Source organism: Phoxinus phoxinus (genome assembly GCF_949152265.1).
Source record: "Phoxinus phoxinus genome assembly, chromosome: 8".
NCBI classification, from domain to species: domain Eukaryota; kingdom Metazoa; phylum Chordata; class Actinopteri; order Cypriniformes; family Leuciscidae; genus Phoxinus; species Phoxinus phoxinus.
This window is the reverse complement of record NC_136883.1, coordinates 29,809,909-29,825,766: the sequence shown is the minus strand read 5'-3', so window position 1 is coordinate 29,825,766 and position 15,858 is coordinate 29,809,909. Positions and strand designations below refer to the sequence as shown.

Here is a 15,858-nt window from a genome sequence, read left to right as displayed (position 1 = left end):
CGTTGCAAGATATTTGTATGGCGGCAGGCTGGGCCTCCCCGTCTACATTTATAAGGTTCTATAACCTAGAGGTTCCTGCGTTGCAGGCTAAACTGCTCTCGGTCTAAGACCAGGTATAGTGTTCCTGCCCCGCACGGCGGCCCAGGTCACTAAAATGTTTAAGCATCACTCACTGACAATGTGTCCCATGAGCATGCTATTACCCCCCCATATATATCTATATTTACATATATATGTTATTATGCCCTTAGGGGCCCTATTATAAAGGGATGATGCTATTCTAGCCGCTCTCCCTATATACTCTTGGTGTAGGCTCTGGCATGCCAGGGCGCGTGCGCGCGCCCTTGGGTGTCTATGTCGGTCCAAGAACACGCACGGCGTCTTACAGGGGTTCCCGTAGCGTCGCTAATCGACGCAGTAGGAGAGAACTCTACGTAAGAGAACGTACTCGGTTACTAACGTAACCTCGGTTCTCTCTAGGAGAGGGAACGAGTACTGCGTCTCATGCCGTGCGTGCCCACGCTGTGTCGCTTCTGTGACGAAAATCGGAGTGGAAGCAGCTATGCTTGGTATTTATAGACCTAGGCCACGCCTGTTTCGGCGGGAGATGACGCAGAAGGGCGCGAAGCACCCTCATTGGTCAGCGTCACTGGCCTCGCATAGGCTGTGCTTTTCTGGCGGAGCAGCCAATGGGCGAGCGATATTGCTCCGCCTAGGGTTGTATGCTACAGAAAAGCGTTTTACATATTACAAAATTAAGGATTAATTTTTAGGCTTCAATCTCGACAAAGAAATATCTTTCCCATAGCGTCGCTAATCGACGCAGTACTCGTTCCCTCTCCTAGAGAGAACCGAGGTTACGTTAGTAACCGAGTACGTTTTTACCTTTTATTGTGAAAGGAAAATATTGGATAAAAAAAAGCCAGCGAGCCGGGACTTGAACTTACTAACTAACTTATAGTTGGATTTGAAGATTTGAATGCTTTTATGATGATAATAATAATAATGAGAACATATAGCATATTAATAAATAAATACAATTTACTGAAAACAAGCAGATTGTAAATCAAGATTGTTTGACAAAATAAAAATAATAAGAACGAAAATATCACTGCACTGTTACTTTATTATTGCATCATCCAGTTCAGTCCTTTGCACAGTTGACATATCCAGTCCCGTCTTTGTCTTGATCGACAGCATCCTAAACCAATAAAAACTACGTACACTTAAACATCACTCTTCCTGAACCAATCACCTATGTTTTGGGCGGTACTTTGTCGACTCTCCTCCTTTTGCTTTCTACCGGCGTGTGGGAAGTAGTGTGACTGGCTTCTGAAGCGGCTATAAGACTATTATTCGTAAGTTAGTTCATATTTGTTTCATGACGTTATATGTAATTTGTTTTTACTATATATCATTATGGTCCGTGTACGAGACTGTATGAATCCAGTATGTTGTTTTAGTGAATGACTGGATTGTCAGCTTAGCCTTGTCTCGTGCTTAGAGGAAGCATGCTATTGTTAAAATAAATCTGAAAGACTGTAGTATTCACCGCTTTATGTAAGTTACTTGGACATAATGACTGGGTTACTTGTCTAATACAGAATCCAAATAATGCAAATCATGATGAAGATGTTTTACAAGTCAGCACTAACTTGCATTATACTGTAGTCTATAGGGGTTTGGCCTATGTCAGTGCACTGGTTAATGCAGTGCAGCAAAAAAACGAATTTGTTTTTATTTATATATTGTGTAAAACTATCATGTAATTTGCGTTTATAAAGTTCTGTATTCATGGGAAAGGGGTTTTGCATGTAACTTATTCTTATTGTAGTAAATCGTGTTATACTTCCTCTAGGATCATAGAGCATCATTATCTATGGCTCTTCATCTCACATTTTTATGTGCCAAAGCTTTCTTCTATTGTCAGGTGAACCTCACAGTGTGCAGGTCATGGTCTGTTCTGTTGACTTGTTTTGCTCACTAATGTTGCATCATGTTAAAGGATTAGTTTTTACTTTTTTTCACTAATTTCACTGGCCCTGTGGTACATCTTACTGATGCTGTGGAGCATCACTACATCTTACTTTTGTTGATTTGTCCATGTGTGGCTTTGTTTTTGTAATGGTTGTCAAATTTGTGTGATTTAATTATGGTATTCAAGGAAATGTTATAAAGTGTGATAGTCTTGGAAGCATAATTTAGAGAAGGTTAAAAATGATCAGTATCCCCCAGAATAGTTTTTCAGAATTGAAAAATAGTAAATTCTCACTTTGCGCTCATATTTGGGGGCAGTTGTGGGTGTTGCCTAATGGTTAGAGAGTCAGGCCCCGTTTACACGATGGGAAAACGCAGATATTTCTCTGCGTTTTGGCCTGTCATTTACACGAAAACGCCGTTTTTATCCCAGAAAACGATTATTTCTAAAAACTCCGGCCAAAGTGGAGATTTCTGAAAACGCCGGTTATGTGTTGTCGTGTCAACTGGGAGAAACGGGGTTTTAGGTTCTCTCTTGTCGATTCTGAGGATTCTGATTGGCTTGCATGGCTTTATCCTTCTCCCTACACTGCCGCCCATAGGTTTAGCATAGTTATAAAGGCGCTCGACGGCGTATTTATGCGGGTTGTGTGCACGATGTTATTATTGAAAACGGAGGGGGAGAAATATTCGTTTCTCTAAATACCCGGCTATGTGTAAATGTGGCCTAAGACTGGTCATCTAAAGGTTGCAGGTTTGATTCTCAATACCCTTCCCCCAATCGCTCCCCGGGCTGCCCACTGCTCCGAGTGTGTGTCCACGGTTTGCAGTGTGTGTGTTCACTACTCACTGCTACTAATGTGTGTGTGCTAACTTGAATGGGTTAAATGCAGAGAACAAATTCAGAGTATAGGTTACCATACTTGGCCTTCACAATTTCTCACTGCCTAGCAGTGAGAATTTTCTCTGTTTAGTGGGTTTTCAAGCTTTACTTCCTCACTAAACGGGTTTGTCTCTTGAATGTCCCGGTATGAATGAATGCAGATCATGTAGTGATCCTGAGGTGTGCAGATGTCCATTACACATTCTTGATTGTTGACGGCTAAAAGCTGCAGCTGCATGTTTACTCCACCCGCTGTTTTTTGTAAAACTGGTTTCTGACTCACTGTGTTTGTATATATCCCTAGTCCACTGAGAAAAACACAACCAGCATGGACTCTTCGCTGACTGCTGCACAGATCCGTGAGAAGTTCATTGACTTCTTCCGCCGCTATGAGCACCAGTATGTCCACTCGTCAGCCACGATTCCGCTAGATGACCCCACTCTGCTCTTTGCCAATGCCGGGATGAACCAGGTTAGGAGATTTGAACCTAGTTACATAAATGGGTGTCTAATTTGTTATAGAAAATTAATTATCTTCATCTTCTCAATAGTTCAAGCCCATCTTCCTTAACACCATCGACCCGTCCCACCCCATGGCCAGACTTCACCGTGCTGCAAACACACAGAAGTGCATTCGTGCCGGCGGCAAGCACAATGATCTTGATGATGTGGGCAAAGACGTGTACCATCACACTTTCTTTGAGATGTTAGGCTCTTGGTCCTTTGGAGATTATTTCAAAGTAAGAGATAGAGAGAGAGGTGTTGTATATTGTAATATCATGGCGTATCTCTTTATAGTACCGATTTCTTTTTATTTTTTTGGTCTTTTCTCTTTGCATCCCTTCATTCCTTTTTTTGCTCATTCTATGTCTAGCACCTGGCCTGCAAGATGGCACTGGAGCTGCTGACGCAGGAGTTTGGCATACCTATTGAACGCCTCTATGTGACTTATTTTGGTGGTCATGCTGATGCAGGCCTGGAGCCTGACCTGGAGTGCAAGCAGATCTGGCTGGACTTGGGGTGAGTACAAAGTATGTACAAGGTGTATTGAGTTATTGATGTGTAATAGTAAGATATTTCTCGTTTGTCTCGACTCGGTCCCAGAATGGAGGAGAGCCGTATTCTGCCCGGCAGTATGAAAGATAATTTCTGGGAGATGGGTGACACTGGTCCATGTGGACCGTGCAGCGAGATCCACTTTGATCGCATTGGAGGCAGAGATGCCGCCCACTTAGTCAACATGGATGACCCGAATGTGCTTGAAATCTGGAACCTGGTGTTCATCCAGTTTAACAGGTAAACTACTGCTCCTTGGTAACTACAACTAACAATAGTAAACACTTTATTAAAAGTTCACACATACTTGGTTATTATTTTTAGAGACACCTCTTATGTAATATATTGTTCATATGAATGCACAATATATCAGTTATTGACTGAAATTAGAGATGTTTTTTAATTGATGTGAGCCTATATTGGATATTTAATTAAGTATATTCATTAATATTTAAAAAAATGATTTGAATGTTTGATTCGTTCAATGGATGGACGTTTTTTTTAGCCATTTATTGGTTATTACTGAAAGTTATTTATATGCAGGGAGTCGGAGACCGTGCTAAAGCCTCTGCCCAAGAAGAGCATTGACACAGGGATGGGACTGGAGCGCTTGGTCTCTGTACTGCAAAACAAGATGTCCAACTACGACACTGACCTGTTCGTCCCTTATTTTGAAGCCATTCAGAAGGTACAATCATAAAAAAAAAACACATGAGACATGACCAAACTCTCTTTTGCATGTCATTGGAGAAAAAAAAATTCTTGGTTTACAGGGCACAGGTGCCAGGGTATACACAGGAAAGGTTGGCTCAGAAGACACAGATGGTATTGACATGGCATACCGTGTCCTGGCTGATCACGCCCGAACCATTACTATCGCCTTGTCTGATGGCGGGAGACCTGACAACACAGGCAGAGGGTGAGGTGATGGTGTTATAGTTTGGGTATATATCAAGTACAGGGCAAACTATGTATATGTGACCCTGTTTTTGTGTTCGCAGCTATGTGCTGAGGAGAATTCTTCGTCGTGCAGTGCGATACTCTCACGAGAAGCTGGGTGCACAGAGGGGTTTCTTCGCCTCCTTAGTAGATGTAGTGGTTGAGTCCCTGGTAAGGCCTCTACCTCTATACATGTTTTTCTCTCATAACTTTATGTGCATAAGGACAGCCTCCTGTCTGCTGCTTTGATAGTTATTCAAAGTGGCAGCCGATGCACTATTGAAATGCACTTTCATTAAATACAGTTTCAGTTCTATCTCTGATGGCCATTTAATGGTTCATGGCTCTCTACAGGGTGATGCTTTCCCAGAGTTGCGAAAAGATCCTGATATGGTAAAGGACGTCATCAATGAGGAAGAGACACAGTTCCTCAAAACCCTTAGCAGGGGACGCCGTATCCTGGACCGCAAGATCCAGAGTCTTGGAGACAGCAAGACTATTCCAGGTAAAGCACATACTACCACACAGATGTTCGTTTAGGGCGTTTTCAGATCTGTAAATCGTTTGATTATATATTAGTACAGTATAGGGTTGTCAAAAGAACCGGTACTTCAGTACCAAGTCGGTACTGAAATTATGAAAATTTGACGATACCAGCATTTCTGTGGTAACAGGTATATTCGGTACCCACTAATAGGCAGCTGCTTTCAGTCGCTTCCATGTTTATCGAAGTGCAAGGCTCCTGACTAACTTTTTGACTAGGATCACTGAAGGCGATGTATACCACGATACTAGTGTCTGTGAATATTAAACCGCAAAAGAAATCCTGCTTGTCTCTGTGTCAATGAATGACGGAGATGCGCGGTTTCATTTACCACACTCACACTGAAGCACGCGTGACACTCGCAGTGTTTTCAGGCTCTGCTGCCTCACGATTTGAGGACATGAATGCATGAACTTCATTGCACGAGCGATTGCCGTGTTCATATATGCCCAAACGAACCGAACTAAGGGTAAAAACACACCAGTTTCTGAAAGAGTTTTTTTTTTATTGGAGTGAAGGAGTTTGGGTTTCTTATAATGCACATTTATAAAACGCAACCCTCGCCAACCATCTTCCCAAAATTGTATTGAGAATTATTTATAAATTTGTTTTCAACAGAAGAGAGGCTTTAAGGTTTCTCTGGCAAAATAAAAGCTCTATTAACATTTGGAAGCAAAGAAATTAAGACTCATTTTGTAGTATTGTATTGTGTATATAACTGTCATTGTTTTGTGTAGGAGACACTGCCTGGCTGCTGTACGATACGTATGGTTTTCCTCTGGACCTCACTGCCCTGATCGCTGAAGAAAGGGGAATGGGGGTGGACAGGCAGGCTTTTGAGGAGGAGAAGAAAGCTGCTCAGGTGGAAACCAGTTAATTCTTTTATGCAGTGCAATTTCCATTAAGCACAGAATAATTTCATAGTTGCAGTCACAGAGGACTGAAAATCCATCTTTTATACCTTCAACTGTAATGTTTTGGTGCCAAAATTGTAACATTTGACTGATTTTATTTTGACTGTTTTATTTATAATGACAATATAAAGATAATTTAAATGTAAAAATAGACAAAAATGAGCATGCATAATTTAAAATCCTATATCAGCTGACATATATCTTAATATTAACTGATAACAATAGGTGTTTTGTTAATGTAAATGGGTCTAAATAAAAACCTGTACACAGTTAAAGTCTCAAGGCAAAGGCTCTGGGGACGAGGACCACATCATGCTGGACATCTACGCCATTGAAGAGCTTAGAAACAAAAGTGTCGCTGCCACTGATGACAGTCCTAAGTACAAGTACACTTCAGATGATAATGGCAACTATGGTACGAGTTAAACCTTAGCTATTCCTGTTGGGTTTTACTGTTGATTGTGCGTAGGTTTTCATGCCTGTGTCATTGTGTGTCTCTATCAGAGTTTGAACAGACAGTGGGGACAGTGTTGGCTCTCAGGAGGGAGCGTGCATTTGTTGATGAAGTGACCACAGGTCAAGAGTGCGGAGTGCTGCTCGACAAGACCTCTTTCTACGCCGAGCAGGGTGGGCAGAGCTTTGATGAAGGCTACATGCTCCGAGAAAACGACTCTGCTGAGGATGTAAGTAACTGAGAGCGGTTGTGGAAAGAAGCTGAACTGCTTACTTTAGTTATGCCTCATTTTACTCTCATGTTTTATTTTGCTGCTTCAGAGGATGGAGTTCACTGTGAAGAACACTCAGGTGCGTGGAGGATACGTGCTGCATATTGGTACAGTATACGGCACTCTGAAGGTTGGAGACCGCCTAACTCTGCATGTGGATGAGGTATGTAACCAAGTGACTTCTAAAAATGTACTTACAGCATTTGGTTTTAGACAAACAAGAGAGATGGATGGGATGTTATTATGACCATTTATAGGCAAAGATGGAACATAATGTGGATTCCCTTCTCTTTTTCTCTCTCTCTTAGGCTCGTCGTAGGCCCATCATGAGTAACCATACCGCCACACACATCCTTAACTTTGCTTTGCGTTCGGTCTTGGGAGAGGCAGATCAGCGGGGCTCTTTGGTTGCTCCAGACAGACTTCGCTTTGACTTCACAGCTAAAGGTGCAATGAGCACAGATGAAGTGCACCGCACAGAAGAGATCGCCTCCAACATGATTCGCGACGCTAAGGTCAGGACCATTCAACAGACTTTCAATGAAACGTTCATATTCATACCGCTTGAAACTTTCTTCACATGTATTCACAGTCCGAAACCAAAACGATAACATATTGTAAGTTATCCTGTTGAAAGCAGAAATATAGTTCACTTGTCCTTGAGATCACTTTTTGTATTCTTAAATTTTTTCTCACAATTTGAAATACTCTCTCTGTCTTCAGGCGGTCTATGCTCTGGATACTCCCCTTGCAGCAGCTAAAGCCATCCAAGGTCTGCGGGCAGTGTTTGATGAGACGTACCCTGATCCTGTTCGAGTGGTGTCTGTTGGTGTCTCAGTGGAGGAGCTGCTGGCCGATCCGAACAGCCCTGCAGGCTCACTCACCTCCATCGAGTTCTGCGGTGGAACGTATGAATTTTAATATTGTAAACATCAAATATTGCAGTAGTAGGCCTTAGATCTTTGCTTTCATTCATGTGTAGCACATGTAGATTTCTGTGGAGATGAACAAAAATTATTAGAATGTAATATTCTGAATTTGGTCCCGTCTATGCTCCATGAAAATGACTAGTAATAAAAAAATATTGTTTTTTGTTTTCATTAATGCAATTAAAAATTTTATGAAAGCATTGTTAAATAATATTTTCCTTAGCCCTAATGAATTAACTGTTTTCGGAGTATGGCTACTCATAGTTTTCTTATTGATCATTTTTACCCATAGGCACCTGCAGAACTCTGGTCATGCTGCTCCATTTGTGATTGTATCAGAGGAGGCCATTGCTAAAGGAATCAGGAGGATTGTGGCAGTGACTGGAGCAGAGGCTCACAAGGTTGGAGAAGGCGTGGCCAACATGAATATGCACACACACTTTTATTTTTGACTGATACTTTGTAGTACGCGATGTAGGGTGGGGAATCTAGAACCGGTTCTTGCTGTCTGATTTGAATCTGCTTTGAAAGGAAGACCTGAAATAATACAAAGATTAAATGTGTCAATTGTTTTTGCTGTTTGCAAGCACGGTGTGGCTAGTGTAGTCTGATTCACAAAAGTATCTTTTGAGCCAATTTAATGAATCAGTCTTGAAGACATGTACTTAAGACTTGTTGTGAGTTAAATCAATATAATTACTGACTGATAATTCATTTAGCAATGTGTAAATAAACATTCAGAACAGTGGTTTGTTTAAAAAAAATTAGAAAGTATATTTTTAGGACCAATTATTGAATAGTTTAGGAAGCAGAATAAAGAAGTTCCTTATGATTCCCATTCCTAATAGTTTATGACCGGTGGATGTTTGTGTTGTCAGGCCCAGAGGAAAGCGGATGCCCTGAAGTTGGGTCTAGATGCCATGGCAGAGAAAGTGAAGGCTCAGTCCTCCCCGAATAAAGACGTTCAGAAGGAGATTGCTGATATGACAGAGGTGAGTTCAACTCAAACACGTTCTGCTCTTGCTTGTATGGTATAAACCTTTTTTTAAGTGTTTTAAGTGTATTTGCACTGAATCTGTGTATGCATATATATTCAGTCCCTGGGCACTGCAGTGATCTCTCAGTGGCAGAAGGATGAGATGAGGGATTCCCTGAAGGGTCTTAAAAAGATCATGGATGACCTGGACCGTGCCAGCAAGGCTGATGTACAGAAGAGGGTAAGAAAACATGATTCAGATGTTTGATGGTTAGTCACAGAGATTATTGGAAAGTCTTAAGACCAGCTCTGAACACATGGTTAATTTTTAGGTCCTGGAAAAGACGAAGGAGATAATCGATAGCAAACCTAACCAACCTCTAATTGTGATGGAGATGGAGACTGGAGCATCTGCAAAGGTAAATGGCTCACTGTCCTTTCAAAATTAGGATCTATAGTTGAAATGAATGCAGTTTTTAAATAGTCTTCATAAAAGTCTAAAAGATTCCTCTGTGTTTCCACAGGCTTTGAATGAGTCTTTGAAGTTACTGAAGACAAATTCACCACAGACTGCTGCTATGCTTTTTGCTGTGGACAACGATGCAGGAAAAATCATCTGCTTGTGCCAAGTTCCTCAGGTAAACGGGGTCAGAGAGAAAATTATTCTGTGAGCTGGCTTAGGGGTCTCTTTAAATATTTAACAAGATCTACTTTAACCTGTTAACCTTCACCAGAGCGAGGACGCTCTGAAGCGTTTTTTTTTTTTAAATAGTTCAAAGTTACTATCAGATTTAATGTTATTACCTTGACAAACTATACATCATTAAAAATATATAAGTCTCACGTTTCAGTATTTGACCACTATTGTATTCTGAGAAACTTATAGTGACAGTTATGTCTTAATTTGTGTCAGGATTTATGTAATGAAAAAATGAGTCGATACCTTTAATATGAATTATGAGCGTCAGCTGCTCCATTCAGAAAAAAACTCCGGTGCTGTTGTCTTGAGAACGCGTGACAAAACAACGTTCCTCAGGGCTTTTGGCTCAAAAATGTGCAGATTTGGAGAAATATTGATATATTATCATAGGTTTACATCATATTTCTATAGACAGGAATAATATTTATTGAATTTATATCCAAATGCGTCGATGTATACATAAAGAGCGCTGGATACTCTGATGTACTGTGTTTTCAATCCATACAGCAGAATGAGGGCGCCATTTGCACAGTTTTTTCCAAATATGGGAGCACACGAAGAAGAACAATAACCTGTGACCTTCCAGGACGTCACTGACATAAACACAGCTAACGTTAGCTTTCAGAGATCGCTATAACATGCAGATAAAGATGTTTTGAAGACAATAAACATGATTGCAATGATATTTGATTTACCTGTGTTCTTCGAGCCATGTCAGGTATTTTTATAATAATAGATTATATGTATAATGTAATGCTAATCGGTATAGACTTTACAATAGTGCAGAATAATATCAAATCATATATTTTCTGTCTGATTTTCTTTTCTGAAGCCAAATAAGCTCATAGAAGATTATTTAAAACACTCGACTTGCACTATAAAGTAAGTTTGGAGCACAAACAGGGTTTTAATCTCATAAATTGTCGTGTATTGATGGTGTGCTAAGCTAACATGCTAGCTAGCTCTCTAGTTGCACCTGCCATCTAGCTGTTATTTTTTATGATTTTTTTTTCTAAATCGGAATGCTTACTGAAATGTTTCTTTATTTAAGAAAGGCATTTGATACAGTTTCAAATGTGAAGTGAAGATTATGAAAGAAATTAGGGGGTGAAACACCGTGATTAGCCAGTCGTTAGCGATTATAATGGAGACAAAGGAAAAGAATATTTATGGCCATAAGCCGGCTGGAAAGGTGTAAATGTGTGCAGGAGAGAGTGACACTGAATGGGGCTCGTTTGCACCACAAAACAATAGAGACAATAGACTGAATAGATGCTAATAGATGACAATAAACACAAGTTTGCATTTTAGAGTCAATTCAAAATAAAGTCATTTGAGATGATCTTGAAAAACATTTAACAAAATACAGAGTTTTAGACTTATCACCTTCAAATTTTAAATATAACATGGTCAGACATGTGTCTTTAGCTGGAGTGCATTTCTAGAGTGCTGACGGGCCAACTTCAATTTAATTTTCATGAAGATGTTTCATAAAAATAAATTTCTAATAACTTACACAACTTTGAAGCTATTCATAATTCATTTTCATTATGACAATAATTCATTCTACATTTCCAATAAAGTGCCAGGTGTCAGCTTTCAAATGAGACCATACTTGAGCTTTTAGGACAAAGGGTCAATTAATTGAATCTTTTTTAGGTTGGGTATGCTATTTCTGGGGATTTTTCAAAAGTGGCGCTGAAGGCTAACAGGTTAAAGCTCAAGATTACTTTTGTTTTGAAATAAATTAACATATTTATTCAGCAAGGACGCAATAAATTTAACACAAGTTATAATAACTTCTACATACTTACAAAAGTTTTCTATTTCCAATAAATGATGTTCTTTTTAACTTTTGAAGAGTCCTGAAAGAGTTAGGCAGCACAACTGTTTTAACTGATAATAATAAGAAGGAAGATTTTTGAGCACCAAATCAGCATTGGAATTATTTCTGAAGGATCATGTGACACTGAAGACTGGAGTAATGGTGCTGAAAATTAAGCTTTGCCATCACAAAAATAAATTTCATTTTGCAATATATTAAAATGGAAAACATTCATTTGAAATTGTAATAATATTTCACAATATTACTGCTTTTATTGTATTTTTCATCATGAAAAATAAAAAAAACATGAAAAAAATCTTACAGAACCCAAACTTTTAAACGGTAGTGCATTTTCTTAAAGGGATAGTTCACTTTAAAATGAAAATTCTGTCATCATTTACTCACCCTCAAGTTGTTTCAAACCTATATTTTTTCTGCTGAACACAAAGAAAGATATTTTGAAGAATGTCAGAAACCAAACAGTAGTCTGTACCCATTGACTTCCATAGTAGGAAAAAAAAATACTATGGAAGTCAATGGGTACAGACTACTGTTTGGTTTCTGACATTCTTCAAAATATCTTTCTTTGTGTTCAGCAGAAAAAATAAATTAATACAGGTTTGAAACAACTTGAGGGTGAGTAAATGATGACAGAATTTTCATTTTAAAGTGAACTATCCCTTTAATACACATTCCTTGTCTCATTGTGAATGATTCATCAGTGCTTACATTTATGTTCAGTGAAATGTGACAGCTGGCTTTTTAGCTCACCTCAGAAGTAAAATGGGATTCAAATGCCATTTTGTGTTCACTTTGACACTTAAAACTGGTTAAGTATTACGTTGACTTGCATGGTACTAGAGTAACACATTAATGCATGTGTAAAGTATCCATTTAAAATCACCAATTTGCTCTTTGTGTGTTTCCAGGATGTTGCAAACCGGGGCCTGAAGGCTAATGAGTGGGTTCAGGAAGTGTGCCCTCTGCTGGATGGAAAAGGAGGCGGTAAAGACATGTCTGCCCAGGCCACGGGTAGAAACACGCACTGCATACAGGAGGCTCTGCAGCTGGCCAATGAGTTTGCCCACCTCAAACTGGGTGAAAATTAAGGACAAATGGATAGAGTTGTGTAGGTAGAATTTAATCTGAAAAGAGGTCCTTAGTTTGGTCTTAACCCTCCTCCTGTCCTGTTCCAGCTATGCCTGCTGAATTTACAAACTGGACATTCCTGGCTGGTAAATGTAAAAACTGTACAGAAATGTGTAATTTGTCAATTATGGATAGGAAGGGAAATAATTAGCACCATCTCTCAGTTAACTAGGTCACTGCAGGACCACATGCGTGTATCAACTGATCCATCAAACCGTCCTGACTCTGATGCAAACCACATGGGGCTGTGCATGTTTTCTGATTGGATAATTACATTTAGATTGACAGTTAAATGTTGCTAGCTAAAATCATCCTCATGGCCATTGTTATCGTTCTGAACATACGAGGACGAAAACCATTGTCATTATCATTCTATTAGGTGTCTTTTTATCTCTTAAGATTTTCATTACATTTGTAGAATTGTTGGTCTGTCTCTTTAACAGGATGGATGTCGTAATATTTCAGACAAATTCATGCAAATGCTGTTAACCTTTCACTAGATCTTATAGCATCTGTTTTGGGGAAATGAGTCATTTATCACCAGTCACATGAAATGTATCATTTGTGAACGGTAATAAAAAAAAGCAATGATTTCAAATGCATAAATGACTTTTCATTATTCTGTGGAGTGGTGTTTATTTGAATGTGATTGTGATTAAAGTGACTGCTTATGATTATTTCAGCACACTTACTTACTCCCCTTCGTCCTGAGTGAGACACAAGCTTGATCGTTTGCGGCGTACTGCACCTTGTCCCATGTCAGACCCATCTCCTTTAATTCTGCCATCGCTTTGCGTCTCCTTGATGTTTTAGGTCGCCCTTGTTTTCTTCTGCCATGTGGTGTCCATCTCTGCGCAGTCTGGGCCTGGTCCATTCTGAGAACATGCCCAAGCCATCGGATGCGAGAACGCTTGATCTCGGTGACCACTTGACTCTTTGTTCTCCTGTACAGTTCATTGGTGATTTTCATAGGCCAGAATATGACAACGCTGTTGTACAAACGTAGCTTTGTGTTGGTGCTGTATTGCATAGATTTCTAGACTGTCTATAATCTGGCGACTGCATCTCTTATCTTTTCCAAACCTTGCTTTTTTTACGTCTTTTTGTGCCACGTTATCCTTGCTGATGAGGCTTCCTAGGTTTGTAAAATTGTTGGCATACTCCAATGGTTCATTGTCTACTTTGATTGGTGAAGTAGAGATGGAATTAATGCACTTACAGGTGAAACTCGCAAAATTAGAATATCATAAAAAGTTAATTTATTTCAGTAATTCAACTTAAAACGTGAAACTAATATATAGACTCATTACATGCAAAGTGAGATATTTCAAGCCTTTGTTTGTTATAATTTTGATGATTATGGCTTACAGCTTATGAATATCCAAAATTCTAAATTAGAATATTGTGAAAAGGTTTTCATAAGCTGTAAGCCATAATCATCAAAATTATAACAAACACAGGCTTGACATATCTCACTTTGCATGTAATGAGTCTATATAATATATTAGTTTCACCTTTTAAGTTGAATTACTAAAATAAATTAACTTTTGCACAATATTAGAATTTTTCGAGTTTCACCTGTATCTTGGAAGGACTGATGTTCAGGCCCACCAGCATGGCGAAGCCATTCAGCCTGTTGCTCTTTTCTTTGAGATGTTTGATTTTTGTGGAGACTACAGCAAGGTCATCAGAAAAGTCCAGGGCCCGTATCCCTAAAGAATTTTTGTGCAAAAAGTGGCTCCTAGCGGCCAAATTCTAAGAAAATTCTCAGAGTCATGACGTTTTCTTAGAATTTCCCCTAAAAGTGACACGAAAATCCCAGTTAATATAAAAGCTATTCCTCAAGATTCCTAGTGCTTAAAAGGGCTCCTAAGGCGAGATCTGCTAAGAGCAGGGAAGAGGACTTTTAGTGGCTTAGGAGTTCCCCTAAGCAGCTGCACAAAATGGCCAACAGAGGCAGGAGAGATGTCCTGCAAACACTGGACAATCACAGACATTGATAAAAGCAGAGCCGTGGACCCTCGTTAAGACCACACTGAGTTGTAACGTTGCAATTTCTACTTCATTAAGGACAGCCCCTTGAGATAGGCCTTGTTTTCAATGGGGTCCATATGGGAGTGAAAGTACAAAATATGCCAGCTAGGATATTAATATGAGCAAATAAGACAGGAATCATTATTTGAACAGGGTGTAATGAGCTTAAGTTTTCACATATTTTAGATTCTAATGTTATAGGCTATAACCCCTACAGCTTACTATTCATTTTCCAGATATTTTCTTGAATGTGAAATATTATTTACAATTACAGTCTGCATAAGATTAGAGTGTATAATTATGTTTATTGATTTGAGGGTACATCCTTTGCTCATTATCACCTAAAGTTCATTTTCATCAAACTTGTAGGATCAACCAATCACGGCTTTTGAAATTATGACTCATACCTAGCAACGGGGTCAACCACACCTCCTCACTAAGATAGGATTTTCCATCCATTCCTTGCTCAGAGTTCACTGGAAATGTTCTGGAATCACTTCTAAGCTAAAACTCCTGGCAAGGAATTTTTAGGTTAAGTTAGGAGCTCTCTGAGAGGATTCTCAGAATCTTTAGGGATACGGGCCCAGGGCCCGTATCCCTAAAGAATTTTTGTGCAAAAAGTGGCTCCTAGCGGCCAAATTCTAAGAAAATTCTCAGAGTCATGACGTTTTCTTAGAATTTCCACTAAAAGTGACACGAAAATCCCAGTTAATATAAAAGCTATTCCTCAAGATTCCTAGCGCTTAAAAGGGCTCCTAAGGCGAGATCTGCTGAGAGCAGGGAAGAGGACTTTTAGTGGCTTAGGAGTTCCCCTAAGCAGCTGCACAAAATGGCCAAACACTGGATGACAGGGAATTATTCATAAATAGACCAGCCAGCAATCACATACATTGATAAAAGCAGAGCCGTGTTACCCTCGTTAAGACCACACTGAGTTGTAACGTTGCAATTTCTACTTCATTAAGGACAGCCCCTTGAGATAGGCCATCTTGTTTTCAATGGGGTCCATATGGGAGTGAAAGTACAAAATATGCCAGCTAGGATATTAATATGAGCAAATAAGACACAAATCATTATTTGAACAGGGTGTAATGAGCTTAAGTTTTCACATATTTTAGATTCTAATGTTAGGCTATAACCCCTACAGCTTACTATTCATTTTCCAGATATTTTCTTGAATGTGAAATATTATTTACAATTACAGTCT

The 15,858-nt window shown here is 39.4% G+C and overlaps 1 protein-coding gene across 2 annotated transcripts; it reads left to right on the top strand.

Moving 5' to 3' along the window:
- Positions 1-1,219: 1,219 nt before the first annotated feature.
- On the top strand, positions 1,220-13,239 carry aars1 (alanyl-tRNA synthetase 1). 2 transcript variants are annotated; one of them, XM_079620465.1, is made up of 22 exons: positions 1,288-1,358; positions 1,859-1,930; positions 3,165-3,332; positions 3,412-3,600; positions 3,735-3,880; positions 3,965-4,156; positions 4,460-4,604; positions 4,690-4,835; positions 4,918-5,026; positions 5,210-5,360; positions 6,137-6,261; positions 6,584-6,728; positions 6,818-6,996; positions 7,088-7,201; positions 7,347-7,553; positions 7,762-7,946; positions 8,260-8,368; positions 8,846-8,959; positions 9,065-9,184; positions 9,276-9,362; positions 9,468-9,581; positions 12,398-13,239. In XM_079620465.1, exons 2-22 carry the CDS (start codon positions 1,880-1,882, stop codon positions 12,575-12,577), a joined length of 2,976 nt encoding a protein of 991 aa, XP_079476591.1. In that variant the 5' UTR covers positions 1,288-1,358; positions 1,859-1,879; the 3' UTR covers positions 12,578-13,239. The 2 variants fall into 2 exon arrangements, with proteins under 2 accessions (XP_079476592.1, XP_079476591.1); XM_079620466.1 differs by lacking the exon at positions 1,859-1,930 and having other exon boundaries at positions 1,220-1,358.
- The last annotated feature ends 2,619 nt before the right edge of the window (positions 13,240-15,858 follow it).

Coding starts and splice junctions, on each gene's coding strand:
- aars1 (XM_079620465.1), top strand. CDS start 1,880: ATGGCTCTTCATCTCACATTTTTATGTGCCAAAGCTTTCTTCTATTGT. Junction 4,605..4,689: donor ATTTTGAAGCCATTCAGAAG/GTACAATCATAA, acceptor CTTGGTTTACAG/GGCACAGGTGCCAGGGTATA. Junction 6,997..7,087: donor AAAACGACTCTGCTGAGGAT/GTAAGTAACTGA, acceptor TTGCTGCTTCAG/AGGATGGAGTTCACTGTGAA.